Source organism: Mercenaria mercenaria, chromosome 13 (genome assembly GCF_021730395.1).
Source record: "Mercenaria mercenaria strain notata chromosome 13, MADL_Memer_1, whole genome shotgun sequence".
Classification (NCBI taxonomy): domain Eukaryota; kingdom Metazoa; phylum Mollusca; class Bivalvia; order Venerida; family Veneridae; genus Mercenaria; species Mercenaria mercenaria.
The window spans coordinates 42294126-42308825 of NC_069373.1; the positions used below are offsets into that span (position 1 = coordinate 42294126).

At 34.9% G+C, this 14700-nt stretch overlaps 1 protein-coding gene across 4 annotated transcripts in view; it reads right to left on the bottom strand.

Moving 5' to 3' along the window:
- Positions 1-14700, bottom strand: part of LOC123528625 (uncharacterized) — a 52263-nt gene that overhangs the window by 12753 nt on the left and 24810 nt on the right. For 2 of the 4 annotated variants that reach the window (XM_045308486.2, XM_045308487.2), the window contains 2 exons: positions 10524-10590; positions 4409-4528 (listed from right to left, as the gene is read on the bottom strand). In XM_045308486.2, the coding sequence (XP_045164421.1) occupies positions 4409-4528; positions 10524-10590 (187 nt within the window). The remainder of the gene's footprint in view (positions 1-4408; positions 4529-10523; positions 10591-14700) is intronic. The other 2 variants (XM_045308488.2, XM_045308489.2) reach the window with 1 other exon arrangement.

Here is a 14700-nt window from a genome sequence, read left to right on the forward strand (position 1 = left end):
CATTAGTTACGGAGATATACCCATTTTAATTTGAAATAAAGGGAGGTAATTTGACATAAAATCAGTCCATAGTTATCTACCCCCATTGGCTCAGTACAACTAATGACAATAATGAAATTTCAAATAAGTCCTATAAGTACTTACTGATATAAATCCATTTTGATTACAATCAGGGGAGGTAATCAGATATAAAATAACTCTGGAACCTACGAATGGATCTGATTTGTCACGGAATCCAAGATTTATTGTTGTTGAAGATATTTTGGAAGTTTGTATCAAACAAGTGAATGAAGTATTGCCATGCAATACAAAGTCCCCTACTGGAAGGCACCTAATTTTCTCTACTGCAGTATAACATAATGAACTGATATCTGTCAATGATGTATAAACGATATTGTACTACATATACAATATGTGATAACAACACACTTGGATTAAAATGTGCATATGTAAAAACCCACAGTTGTTTTCATATTGAATTTTTTTGGCTGATTATAAAAATGTTATCATGTAAGTTATTTATAGTAACAACAAAGGGAAATTAATCTTTAAAAAAAAAAAAAAAAAAAAAAAAAAAATCTATATAATATAAGTCCACAAGAAACTCTTTACCAGGTAGAGATAGGTCAAAATACACCTAAAAATTGGATGTAACATGCATGCTGTACCACAGAAAAGTGGTCTCGATTTTTCTCTACCGCCAGTAATAAAAAAGTTACAATAAAATCTATTTATAGTAATAACAAAGGGACGTAATTCTAAAAACAAGGGTGCCTCATGGTGGTGAACATTTGGTCCAAGTTACATCAAAATCCCTCCATGCATGAAGAAGAAATGTTCCTTACAAAGTCATTCTTGAATTTGACCTTTGACCTCTAAATATGACCTTGACCTTAGACCTAGGGACCTGGTTCTTGCGCATGACATGTTGTCTCATCCTGGGGAATATTTGTGCCAACTGATATCTAAATCCTGCTTTGCATGACAAAGTTATAGACCGGACAGGAAAAAAATCCTCTTGACCTTTGATCTCAAAGTGTGACCTTGACCTTTAAGCTAGGGTACTGGGTGTTGCGCATGACACGTCATCTCACCATGGGAAACATTTATGCCAAGTAATATTGTAATCCCTTGATGGATGACAGAGTTCTGGATCGGACAGGGAAAACACCTTATTGACCTTTGACCTCCAATTGTGACCTTGACCTTTGAGCTAAGGGTCTGCGCTTTGCGCATGACATGTTGTCTCATCATGGGGAACATTTGTGCCAAGTAATATTAAAATCCCTTCATGGATGGCAGAGTTATGGACGGGACAGGAAAAAAACTCTGTTGACCTTTGACCCCCAATTGTGACCTTGACCTTTGAGCTAGGGGTCCGGGATTTGCACATGACATGTCGTCTCATCATGGGGCACACTTGTGCTAAGTGATATTAAAATCCCTTAATGAATGTCAGAGTTATGGACCGGACACGAAACAGACCCTGTTCATGCTATGTTAACATTTGACTGCTAAGTGTGACCTTGACCTTTGAACTAGGGGTCTGAAAGTTGTGCATGACACATCGTCTTATTATGAGGTACATTTGTGCCAAGTAATATTAAAATCCCTTCATAGATGGGAGAGTTATGGACCGGACAGGAAAAAAGCCTTGTTGACCTTTGACCTCCAATTGTGACCTTGACCTTTAAGCTAGGGGTCCAGGTTTTGCGCATGACACGTCGTCTCCTCATGGGGAACATTTGTGCCAAGTAATATTAAAATCTCTTCATGGATGGGAGAGTTATGGACCGGACAGGAAAAAAGCCCTGTTGACCTTTGACCTCCAATTGTGACCTTGACCTTTGAGCTAGGGGTCCGGGATTTGCGCATGACACATCCTCTCATCATGGGGAACATTTGTGCCAAGTAATATTAAAATCCCTTCATGGATGGGAGAGTTATGGACCGGACAGGAAAAAAGCCCTGTTGACCTTTGACCTCCAATTGTGACCTTGACCTTTGAGCTAGGGGTCCGGGTTTTGCGCATGACACGTCGTCTCATCATGGGGAACATTTGTGCCAAGTAATATTAAAATCCCTTCATGGATGACAGAGTTATGGACCGGACACGAAATTGCGGACGGACGGACGGACGGACGGACGGACGGACAGACGGACGGACAGACGGACGGACGGACAGACGGAATGACGGAAAAGTGCATTCCTATAGTCCCCGAAACTGGTTTTCAACCAGTAGGGGACTAATAAAACCATAAATGATTAGTCTCTATATGGCTGCAAAAGCCAAAATAGCCAATTTTGGACCTTTAAGGGGCCATAACTCTGGAACCCATGATGGAATCTGGCCAGTTCAAGAAAGGAACCAAGATCTTGTGGTGGTACAAGTTTTGTGCAAGTTTGGTTAAAATCAAATCATAAATGTAGCTGCTATTGTGCAGACAAGGTCAAAATAGCTAATTTTGGCCCTTTCAGGGGCCATAACTCTGGAATCCATAAAGGGATCTAGCCGGTTCAAGAAAAGAACCGAGATCTTATGGTGACAAAAGTTTTGTGCAAGTTTGATTAAATTCAAGTCATAAATGAAGCTGCTATTGTGCAAACAAGGTCAAAATAGCTAATTCTGGCCCTTTCAGGGGCCATCACTCTGGAACCCATAATGGAATCTGGCCAGTTCAAGAAAAGAACCAAGATCATATGGTGATACAAGTTGTGTGCAAGTTTGGTTAAAATAAAATCATAAATGAAGCTGCTATTGTGCAGACAAGGTCAAAATAGCTAATTTTAGCCCTTTCAGGGGCCATAACTCTGGAACCCATAATGGGATCTGGCCAGTTCAAGAAAGGAACCGAGATCTTATGATGATACAAGTTGTGTGCAAGTTTGGTTAAAATAAAATCATAAATGAAACCACTACTGTGCAGACAAGAAATTGTTGACGCACGGACGGACGCACGGACTGACGACGGACGATTCTTAGGGTGATCACAAAAGCTCACCTTGTCACGACAGGTGAGCTAAAAAAGCATAATTCTATTAATATCCAATGATATTAGATATGAAGTACGCAGTTTATTTCCCACAAAATGATATTGCATAAAAACTTAAAAAAAGAAAAAAAAGAAGAATGCATGTAACAACTGCTTTAGCAGATGCACTTCTTTTAAATTTCCTGATGCCAAAATCAATGTTACAGACTGAATCATTCACAATGCCATAACATTCTCCAACACTATAATGCAATTACAATCACCATCTGATAAATGTAAATCAATGAGAAAATCTAATTTTGTTTTTGCTTTAAGAGACAAACTTCAATTTTTTCTGAACTATTTCAGGTTATCGGTATTATGTCATAGGTTGCAGGGACCCTTATAACAGTATTATATAGTTCCCTTCATCTTGACTTTACATACAACAGACCATGAGGAGCATGACTGACCCAAGCCGTCTTTCTAATTTAGGCCCACTTAAGTCACAAAATAAAAACCCACTGCATTTAAAGAAATCTTTGCAAGAAATTATTATAAAATGCTCAGAATCATATAAATTAGTTTAGCTCTTGGGGAAGATATCTGAGGAAGCTAAATTTCAAAGGAATTTTTTATTAGTTTGGTTGGCTCACAAAGCTAAAATCTGGAGGTGGAGAAGACCGAAGTTGACACTCTGGGCATTTTGTTCAGACCAGGGTGAGCATCAAGGTAGAACCATAAACCTCACATAAATCAGCTTGATGACTTTCTCACATGAAAGAATTCTTGATCTGAAGCAAGGTTTGAACTAACGGCAACTTGCAGCCAATTAAGTGTTTCAGTCTATGACCTCAAATACTCGACCTTGATTTTTTTATTACAATTGGAGCATGGCGTCTTCTGCTTGCAGAGAATACAGGACTCACTCATAGTTACAATGCAAGGTATACAGTAAATATGCCGCACCATGAGAAAACCAACATAGTGCATACGCGACCAGCATATGGATCCAGACCAGCCTGCGCATCCGCGCAGTCTGGCCAGGATCCTTGCTGTTTGCTAACGGTTTCTCTAATTTCAATAAGCTTTGAAAGCGAACAGCATGGACCCTGACCAGACTGTGTGGATGCGCAGGCTGGTGACTGGATCCATGCTGGTCGCAAAGGCACTATGTTGGTTTTCTCATGGCGCAGCTCAAATAAAGTGAGGTTTCAAGCCCACAGCAGAGAGGGGCAATTAAGTGATTTCAGTCGGCCACCTTAACCACTTGGCAACATCCCATGTACGAAGAGCTATAAAAGAATAGGAATTAAAATTAAATAGAATATGACTAATAAGCAACAAAAAGCACAGAATTATTAGACCAGCTCTACTCCCTCAAAGTGACGACACATCCTATATAAAAAGCTGTGCGTGAAATTAGTAAGGAATACCTATTTTCTGGATGTTTGTTAAAACAGTTTGAAATTTTTGGGCAAATTTAAAAACATTCTGGTTTTCCTGAGTCGCCGCATCTCCGTAATCTGGTACAGGTGTTTCAGGCATAACTTGTTCTGAAAATTTCCAGAAACATCGGAAAATATCAGCACTGTTCATGGAAGTCCTGTTAAACAATTTTCTGATGAAAAAGAAACATTACTCATGCATAATAGATGAGAAAAATTCTTAAGCCCTGTGCATTTCAATTTCATTGCCAGTTATGTTAGAAAAACTGATTTGTTTTTCTTCATTCACAGCATGTGCACTCATTTTTGCAATACCTTTTCTTTACACCTAAAGTGAAATACTGTATCATTTATCAAAGTCATGATTACCATCTCTCTACTTCGTCACACTAAAACATTCATAAAATCTTTCACTCGATTTCACCCAACTTTAGGGAAATTTCTTGCATTTAATGAACGGGAAACAAAATGTCAAAAATATGATACAAAATTCTATGTTATTTTCTTAAAATATCTTCCTTTTTTTTCAGAATTAGAAATTTATAACGCCAATACCAATGAATTTTACCAAGCATGCCAAAGTCCAGGAGGTCAACTTAGTATAATGTGTGAACTGACAGGTCAATAAAATGAAGCCATTTAAAAAAAAACAACAAACAAGAGGGCCATGATGGCCCTATATCGCTCACCTGAGTACCATTGCTCAAAATGATATGATCATTTCAAACCAATCTCATTAGAAGCTGCTAAGGTGTATTCATTTAGATAAAAAATAAAGGGAGGTAATTTGTCATAAATTCAGTCAATATGATCTTCACTGACTGTCCAAGTCCATCTGTTGAAATTTCAGATCAGTATCTTCATTTGTTATGGAGAAATACCCATATTAATTTGAAATAAAGGGAGGTAATTTGACATAAAATCAGTCCATAGTTATCTACCCTGATTGTCTCAGTCCAACTAATGACAATAATGAAATTTCAAATAAGTCCTATAACGACTTACTGATATAAATCCATTTTGATTACAATCAGGGGAGGTAATCGGATATAAAATAATTTTTGGATCTGAAAGATTTATCATGGAATCCAAGATTTATTGTTGTTGAAGATATTTTGGAAGTTTATATCAAATAAAACCATAAATGAAGTCTCCATATGGCTGCAAAAGCCAAAATAGCAAATTTTGGACCTTTAAGGGGCCATAACTCTGGAACCCATGATGGAATCTGGCCAGTTCAAAAAAGGAACCAATATCTTGTGGTGATACAAATTGTGTGCAAGTTTGATTAAATTTAAATCATAAATGAAGCTGCTATAATTGTGCAGACAAGGTCAAAATAGCCAATTTTGGCCCTTTCAGGGGCCATAACTCTGGAAACCATTAAGGGATCTGGCCAGTTCAAGAAAGGAATCGAGATCTAATGGTGACACAAGTGTTTTGCAAGTTTGATTTAATTCAAATCATAAATGAAGCTGCTATTGTGCAGACAAGGTCAAAATAGCTAATTCTGGCCCTTTCAGAGGCCATAACTCTGGAACCCAAAATGGAATCTCGCCAGTTCAAGAAAGGAAATGAGATCTTATGGTGATACAAGTTGTGTGCAAGTTTGGTTAAAATAAAATTAAAAATGAAGCTGCTATTGTGCAGACAAGGTCAAAATAGCTAATTCTGGCCCTTTCAGGGGCAATAACTCTGGAACCCATAAAGGAATCTGGCCAGTTCAAGAAAGGAACCAAGATCTTATGGTGATACAAGTTGTGTGCAAGTTTGGTTAAAATCATATCATAAATGAAGCTGCTATTGTGCAGACAAGAAATTGTTGACGGACTGACGAACTGACGGACTGACTGACAGACGACGGACGAAGGGTGATCACAAAAGCTCACCTTGTCACTATGTGACAGGTGAGCTAAAAAAAAAAAAAAAACAGAATGTGAATTTTGAACTTCCCTGAATATTAAATTTCTAAATAACAGTATTTTTTTCTCCTTAAAATCTATAACACCTTGGCAACAAAATGTACTTTAAGTATAATATTACATGAAAATACATAAATCTACCTGACATCTAAGAAATGTCTACTCATATGTAGAAGTTGTTTTTAGAAATACTGAAATAATTAAGTGGCATTTTCAGAATGCATTTCTCAAACATAATGTCCTATTATGGCAATTTAGTTAAAGAGATGGTGGCCACGTTTTAATTACTCGGACTACTCAGTACACTGTTCTTAAATTTTAGGCCATTTTTCATACTCAGACTATACTCAGAACATTGTTCTAATATTTTAGAGACGATTTCTAAATTGAAGTATACAATCACAGTTTTCCATTCTAATCCATCCATAGTGGACAGGGACTAAAAACCTGCTTTTCCATTGTTGAATAATCATTTGTCATGTGACGATATATTCTATTTTAATCAAGTTTGATTTAGAATCAGTCTGCACATAGGCTGGAAAAATTCCAGAACACTAATAACTCCTTTCTTTAACACCTGCAGAATTTCCCTAGAAGTAAAAGGAATACTGTGAAAACATGACTAATTTTCATGATTTTCTTGCTTGAATCAATCCATGAAATTTAATCAAATTCATATTCATTTCCTAACAAAACAGCAATTTTGGCAATGCAGAGGATCTAGCCAATAATAATTAACCTCATTCCCCACAACCAGTTCACATTTAAGCTTCCTTTTCTGTTAGCTGCAGCTTAAAATTAATGCTCCAAAATTTGCACTCTCTTAATGTTTAGAATCTTTAAGATACACTTAATGGTATAGGACATAAACAAAATAACTGTCGGATGGGTGGCTCCATGTAAGATAAACTTCATTATATTTATGTAACAATGTAGATAGACTGGCATAATCATGAATCCTCTATCCTGTATTAATTTATTAATAATAAGTCAATTATCATGCCTAGTCTGAACTCTTGTTTACAACTACACGGGTGGTAAACACGCAATCCAATTCCCGCTGGGAATACGCTTAATATGGGTTGCGCGTAAAAAAAGTTGAAATTGAGGTATGTGAAGTTATGACTTTGTTTAGTATAAGACAAGAATAAATTTTCTCGAAAAAAGGAAAATGCTATTCGACACAAATATGATTAAACATCATATATGTAAAATATCTGGTTTGTAATTTATGATTTGGCTCTATTATCACAAAAACTCTGGCGACACGAAGCATGAAAAAAGTATGAAATCAACAAAAATGGCAGTTTCTGACCTCATATGCCTAATCTGAGGACATCTGATGCTTTTTATGATAACTCAACTGTTATGAAGTAACGAATATCAAAATCATTTGCTTCGAATCCTGCTTACGGGGACATAATTGACAAAAAATCATCGGGAATGGGGTTGCGCACTGGGAATGGAGTTGCTCGTATACATCATAATGTATATATTGTATACGCGTAACTCCATTCCCGGGGCGCAACCCCATTCCCGATTGTTTTCTTGCCAATCTTTCCCCCAAAAGCAACATTTCATTCAAGTGTATGCAATATTCATGACTGTTTTACACGTGTTTGATCATCAGAAGTGTCACATTTCCAGAAAGAAGGCACAAGAGTTAGAAAATTTGCATTTTTCATGATTCCATACTTTTTTGACAGATCGAGCCAGCAGAGTTTTCGTGATATCAGGGCTGATTCTTAAATTAATAATTTGGTATTTCAAACATAATGATCTTTATTCAATTCTGTGTCGAATAGCATTTTGTTTTTTTTCGAAAACACTCGTAAATGTGTCATTATTTACAAAAACAAAATCCCACCTACCTCGATTTTGTATATATTGATGCGCAACCCCAGCACCGGAAGTCGCGCAACCCATTTTAAGCGTATTCCCAGTGGGAATTGGATTGCGCATTTACCACCCATGAACTAGAGATTACAGGTCTTTCTCAAACTACCAGCAATGCCAGTGTAGTGAAATATGGGAATGGTAAAAACAGTATACAGTACTATACAAGGGGCAACAACTCTGTATAAACAACCCATCTGACACACGGTGAAACTTGATCTAAAATCATCTCAATTACAATACAATGTGTTCCTTTTTATTTATCCCACAAGCCTTTAAAAGGTGAAATAACATTCACTTCCTTCTAGTGTTTTGGTTAAAGCCCTTGCTAATTTGTAATTTTGTCACAAACTGAGTGACTTTTATACTAAATTGACTAGAAAGACAACAGCTATTAAACTGCATTGTTAAGAATTACATTATGTATATTCTTATCATTATATGCTTTAAGATATACTGTTGCATAATATTCATCACCTAACACTTTGTTTGTGAATACTTTGAAATATTATTTAATTTCAAGGTTTTAAAATGACTATAGAATACAAGGATTTCAACCTTTGAAGATTTTAAATATCATCATTGCTCTACAGTAAACAGTCTACATAATTCAAGGTGTCTTGCTGGGGAAATTCTTCTGGAATTCTAATCACTACAAGAGTGATGACGGAAGTATTATTCTAACAAACAGTGGCAAATTTCACTTCACAGAAAAGATCTGCCAAAATCGTTAGCATCAATTATGTCTAATTGGCGAAAAGCTCCACGCCACTTCAACAAAATGAGCTCACTAACAGCAGTCAGTGCATCAGACGCAGTGCTAGAAACTCCTCATCTAATTTTAATTCTCAATAATAACAAACAGGGCTTAGCTAATTTGAGACAATATTATATCAAATCTTAAGTCAATTCTATTAAATATGTCTTATTCCAATTATTAGCTGCACTCTCTAAAAAAAATGTAAACTGAAAATTTCAGATTAAAAATAACTCTTAATAATTTTTTTTAAAAATGAACATAATTATATGTCTTATTCTATATCTGCACTAAAATTCTAAAAAGAATTTTGAAACTGTGAACATTTCAGGTACAAATTACAGAAAAAACAATGAACAGCTCGTGCTGCAGAATACACTTGACCATTGCACACATGTATCTTTTTTCAAATCATTTGAGCCGTGCCATGAGAAAACCAACATAGTGGCTTTGCAACCAGCATGGATCCAGACCAGCCTGCGCATCTGCGCAGTCTGGTCAGGATCCATGCTGTTCGCTAACAGTTTCTCCAATTTCAATAGGCTTTAAAAGCGAACAGCATGGATCCTGACCAGACTGCGCGGATGTGCAGGCTGGTCTGGATCCATGCTGGTTGCAAAGCCACTATATTGGTTTTCTAAATGGCACGGCTCAATTTTATAAAGTATTTTTCCTGCATCAGCCTTCATGTATAATAAATAGCTATTTGTGCAGTCTCAGATGTAAATATTAGGCAACCATGACACTGGTAAAAATTTCTAACTTCATCTTTTTTATTAACATTATCATTCTGTTAGCTTGTCTAATTAAATTTCTGTAATGCCAGTTTACTTAACCAGTATACCAGAAGCAACTTGTCCAAATATCGCAGCCTCACTCTGGAATCAAACTAGAGACCTTTATGCTCTGCCTTTTGACTTAATCAGTTGGTCATGAATGTAAATTTGGAGTAGGGCTTCTAAATTTAACAGGTCAAAGGTTATCAAAATTTCTGTTTTGTTAAATTTATCATCTAACCAGCTGCCATTTTACATTACATTTTTACTCTGGTTTTCTCCATCCTCGCCCACAAAATAAACAATTTACAGAACAGAAATGGAATGGATAAATAATTACAGGAAGAAACTTGAAAAGAAACGGTTAATTAATGATGATATAAGTAGATTTTTAGGCATCTGTAAAACATGTTTTCTGGCTGATGAAGTCAAGACCTCTATAAAAATACACAATGCAAAACACCTGGACACAGAAAATATACTGTAAACAATTTATATTTGCCATCTTTTTTTTTCTGCAGTCCACTTTTTACCTAAGTCCATATTTTCAATGCAAGGTTAAATGTTCGATATCTCTAATTTTCAACAGTTTTGCAACTTAAATTTTAGTATTTTACTGGAGAATACATGTACATAGAGATAAGTTATGCTTAAAAAAACACAAAAAAGAAAAATATAAATTTTTGTGAGAAAATAAACTCCATGCAAATACAAAATATTTTACAGCTTTAGAAAACAAACCAAATAGTTACCTGGAGCTCTGTGGTCTGGACTGTTTTGTATATCCGACAACCTTTTCAGTGATGTTTGTTTCTGATCCTGAAAAAAAAAATATTTAAAATAATAATTACGTACATGGATATCATTGATAAATTTTACAAAAATGATATATCCCAATTGAATAAAAAGAGTTCAGATGCAAAACAATAACATTACGAGGGCGGTATAATAATATGCATCTGAAGGACAAACAATTATTATATTCAAGAACAATTTCCTTTTTGAGATATATGATTTTGATTATAACCCAAAATTATTGAATTATTATCAACAACTTATTAACAAAATATTTGCTTGTCCTGTGCGGTTTTCTTTTCCAGCATTCCATGACGGCATTTGATGCTATGACAAATGGTAACTGTAACATAGTACAAGTGTTGCATAAAAATTACACACAGTTCTTCTTAGTTTAATAGGGGAATAACTCGGGTTGTGTTAGAACATTTTATAAATCTTATATACTGTACTGTAGAAGCTATTCTCAAGACAGATACCTAAGAATTATTAGTCAACTTATGAACTAAGTTCATGAATTCCCCGCTGAAATAGAAATTGGAAAAATTCATAAACTGCCATGGTTAAAGAACTTGTTCATGAGTTAATATGAACAGTTCATGAACTAAATCATGAATAATCCTTAGATATTTTAACACGAAAAATAGTTTATGAGCAATTCATGAACTGCCTATGGATCGTGTCGAGAGCTCTCGAAATTTTCAACACACATGGTTCATGAATCATTTAAGTTATCAGTAATATTTCATAGCCTGCAAGTTAAAAAGGCACCAAACAGTACATAATGATAATAATGTACCTCACTGGAATATTAAAGTTCAAAGAATTGTGGGACTTTAGTATTGTCTCATGCAAGAAACAGTCTAGGTAATAAAAAATTCATAGCTATATGGGTGGTTTTCAAAATAATGAAGCAAAAGTGTGACATAGGGGTTGAAAATTCAAACCTATTTCTTATGGTGGTCACCTATTTTTTATGATAGCAAATACTTCAAATTTCAAGGAAATAACTTTGGGAAAGTGTTGAGAAATACCAATCAGAAAATATTTCAGCCTTTAATTCGAAAGTTCAGTGAATTTCCAGTAAGATGGGTGATAAATGTTGCAGTGTTTTATGACAAGGAAATATGTGTAACAGTAATTTTTTTCAACATATATGATATGTAATAGGTGTCTGTGTATGGTCTGAAACTTATTTAATCAAATGTTTGTGGACATTGCTTTTTAAAATCACCCTTTCTGCACAAATCTGACATGAAAATAAAATTTTACCTAGAAAAGTTGTTGCTGAATGAAAAATAATAAACATATTATTATAAAACCTATTTTTCTCTCGCATTTTGCATGTTTATAAACAACATGCCAAATTTCAAGAATGTCCAGTAATTTTAATTTCTAAAGTTGTCAACTCAAAATTGAGTTATTTTACAGATGCACAGGGGACACATACTGAAAATCAGTGTAATATTCATTGAATATTAGTTTTCTGTTCATAAAAAGACTAACGGTGATCAACTTAAGACAGATCCTATCAAACAATTAGTTTATTTCACAAAATAACTACAAAACTGAAAATTTTCACAACAAAAACATGAAAATTTAACAGCATGTAATGCTTTAAATGAAAAATAAGTGACTTTAAACATAACTAACACATTGAAATCACTTAGTTTACATGCACTGCTTATTCATAGTAGAAAAATGACAAAATACCATGCATGGTAAAATGGAATAGTAAAATTCATACATACTTTATAATGTTACTGAGACGGTGCACAGGGGACAAATTATAGCAAAGCATATATTCATAGAATATGTTCATAGTAAGTAAAATTCTTTCAACTACACATTATTCACTAGTGAACATTTACATATGTAGGTAAACTTAAAAGCTTAAGAAGCAATAAAATTGATGTTTCCACTTTTAAACTTGAAAATTGGCAACTTCAGAAAAAATGTAAACAATGAATTTTTAATTGTCCAGGGTTACTTATATAATGCTAAATTATCAAGTAATGCCTAAATTTTGCGTGTACACTGCTAAGAATATAGAACTGCCACCACATATTACAGTAATTCTATGATAATTGATGAATGTCAAAAAAGGGTGCACAGGGGACATCACTTTTGGCTTTGTGAATGTTTAACAGTCCTTAATATGTGAAGTTGAAAGCTGCTTTTGTATCCATTGTAACTCCCTTTCAAGGAAAATAAAGCAAAATCCAGTTTTATTCAAAGAATAAAAGAAATCTGACACTTAACAACTGAAAAGGTGCACAGGGGACATTTTTGGGTGTATAGACATTCATCAAGATTCTGAGAAAGTTGATTTATTAAACAAAAAAATCATACTGTGTCTTCACAGCTGAAAGGATAAAGGTTTTAGAAAAACATTAGGACTTAAGAAAAGTAATGGGGTTATGAAAATGTAGTGTTCAACATATAAATTCAGTATTTTTTCACTATTTTTTTGTGAAGGGGGTTCCATCACAAGATATGAAATATTGGTAAGAATAAGATGTAGTTAATGAAAAAAAGTATTTTGCTTTAAATGTGCAGAGTTTAAGTTACATAAAAAAGCCAAAGTTGTAACAATAAAGCTTGGTTTGAAAAAGTAAAACACAGTTGAAAACTATCCTTCATGTAAAATGTCACACTTTTTTGGGTGCACAGGGGACAAAATTAGCTATATTATTTAATATAACTTTAAAACTGCTTGAGCCATTAAGCTGAAATTGCACACATTTATTGACTTCATTGATTTGGATATCATTTGCCCCAAAACACATTCTAAAACTGAACTGAATTAAAGTAAGGTGAGAGAGAAGAAAAAGCTTCATTATTTTGAAAACCACCCATATATATAAGCAGACAGAGCAAGATCATCACAGTCCCTGGGCTCCCACAAGACAATAAAAGTTCAATAATTATACGGTAATGTGCTATTCCCGAAAAGGCTGTTTGTGATGTCATATAATATTCTGACTACTTTAGGATGTGATGCTGGATTTCGTATTACTCTTTCTACACAAGTAGCAATTCCTACACATGAATCAAAGGCCGAGGTGACCAGCAGCATTAGAAATACAGTACACTGATCCGGCAAGGTTGCCAGGGTATAAGCATTTTTCTTAAATGCTAGGGCTACCTAGAGCTCCAAGCCAGCCAAATACAGACATAAGCTGTCTATGAAACAACTTCTATTAGTTGAACAAGGGCCATAACTTTGCATGACTAATTAATATGTGACTGAATTACTTTATTACAATTTATTACAAGTTAAAATTTTATCAGGATATGATAACAGTTAGCATGCAATACTTTCTTAAGTACTAGATGCCCACGAGCAACATGTCGAGCCCGCCCTTTGACCCATAACTGCGACCTTGACCTTGGGGTTTGCTGATGACACTCCACCGCATTTAATTAAACATTCATGCCAAATATAGACAAGATTCCTCAATGCATGTCAAAGTTATAGGCCGGACAAGATCTGACATAACCGTTGACCTCCAACTGTGACCTTGACCTTTGAGATAGGAACCTCCGTCTCACAGAGGTTAACATTCATGCCAAATATAAACAAGATTGCTCCACGCATGTAAAAGTTATGGTCTGGACAAACAAATCCTGACAGACAGATGGACGGACACACGGTCGCACATACACCGAACAACCATTAGCTTCCGCAAGCGGACTCAACAAAAATAAGGCCCGTATTATGAATTAATTTTAATTAATCTTAACTTGGATATGCAACAGAGTTCTATAACTTGGGTAATTCCAACATTAAGAGCTCTCTAAAAGTTCTCAAGCCAGCTGGATGACTTGCAATTTTGAAAAGGCAACACAAGCTTTTTTTATATGCGTCTAATAATTATTCAGAACATGTTTAATATTCATACAACAGTTTAACACTCAAAAGGTTCAATGTATTCACATACACAACTGACCCCATAGATCTTGAGTATATATCTTATATATGAACACTTGATAATAAACAAATATACTTAAGTGAAGGTCAAGATGAGACCTAATATAATACAATGTCAAATAATAGAGATATTTTAGATAGAATCATTTTGAGAAACAAATGGGTATCATAATTACCTATCAAATACAAACACTTTAAGT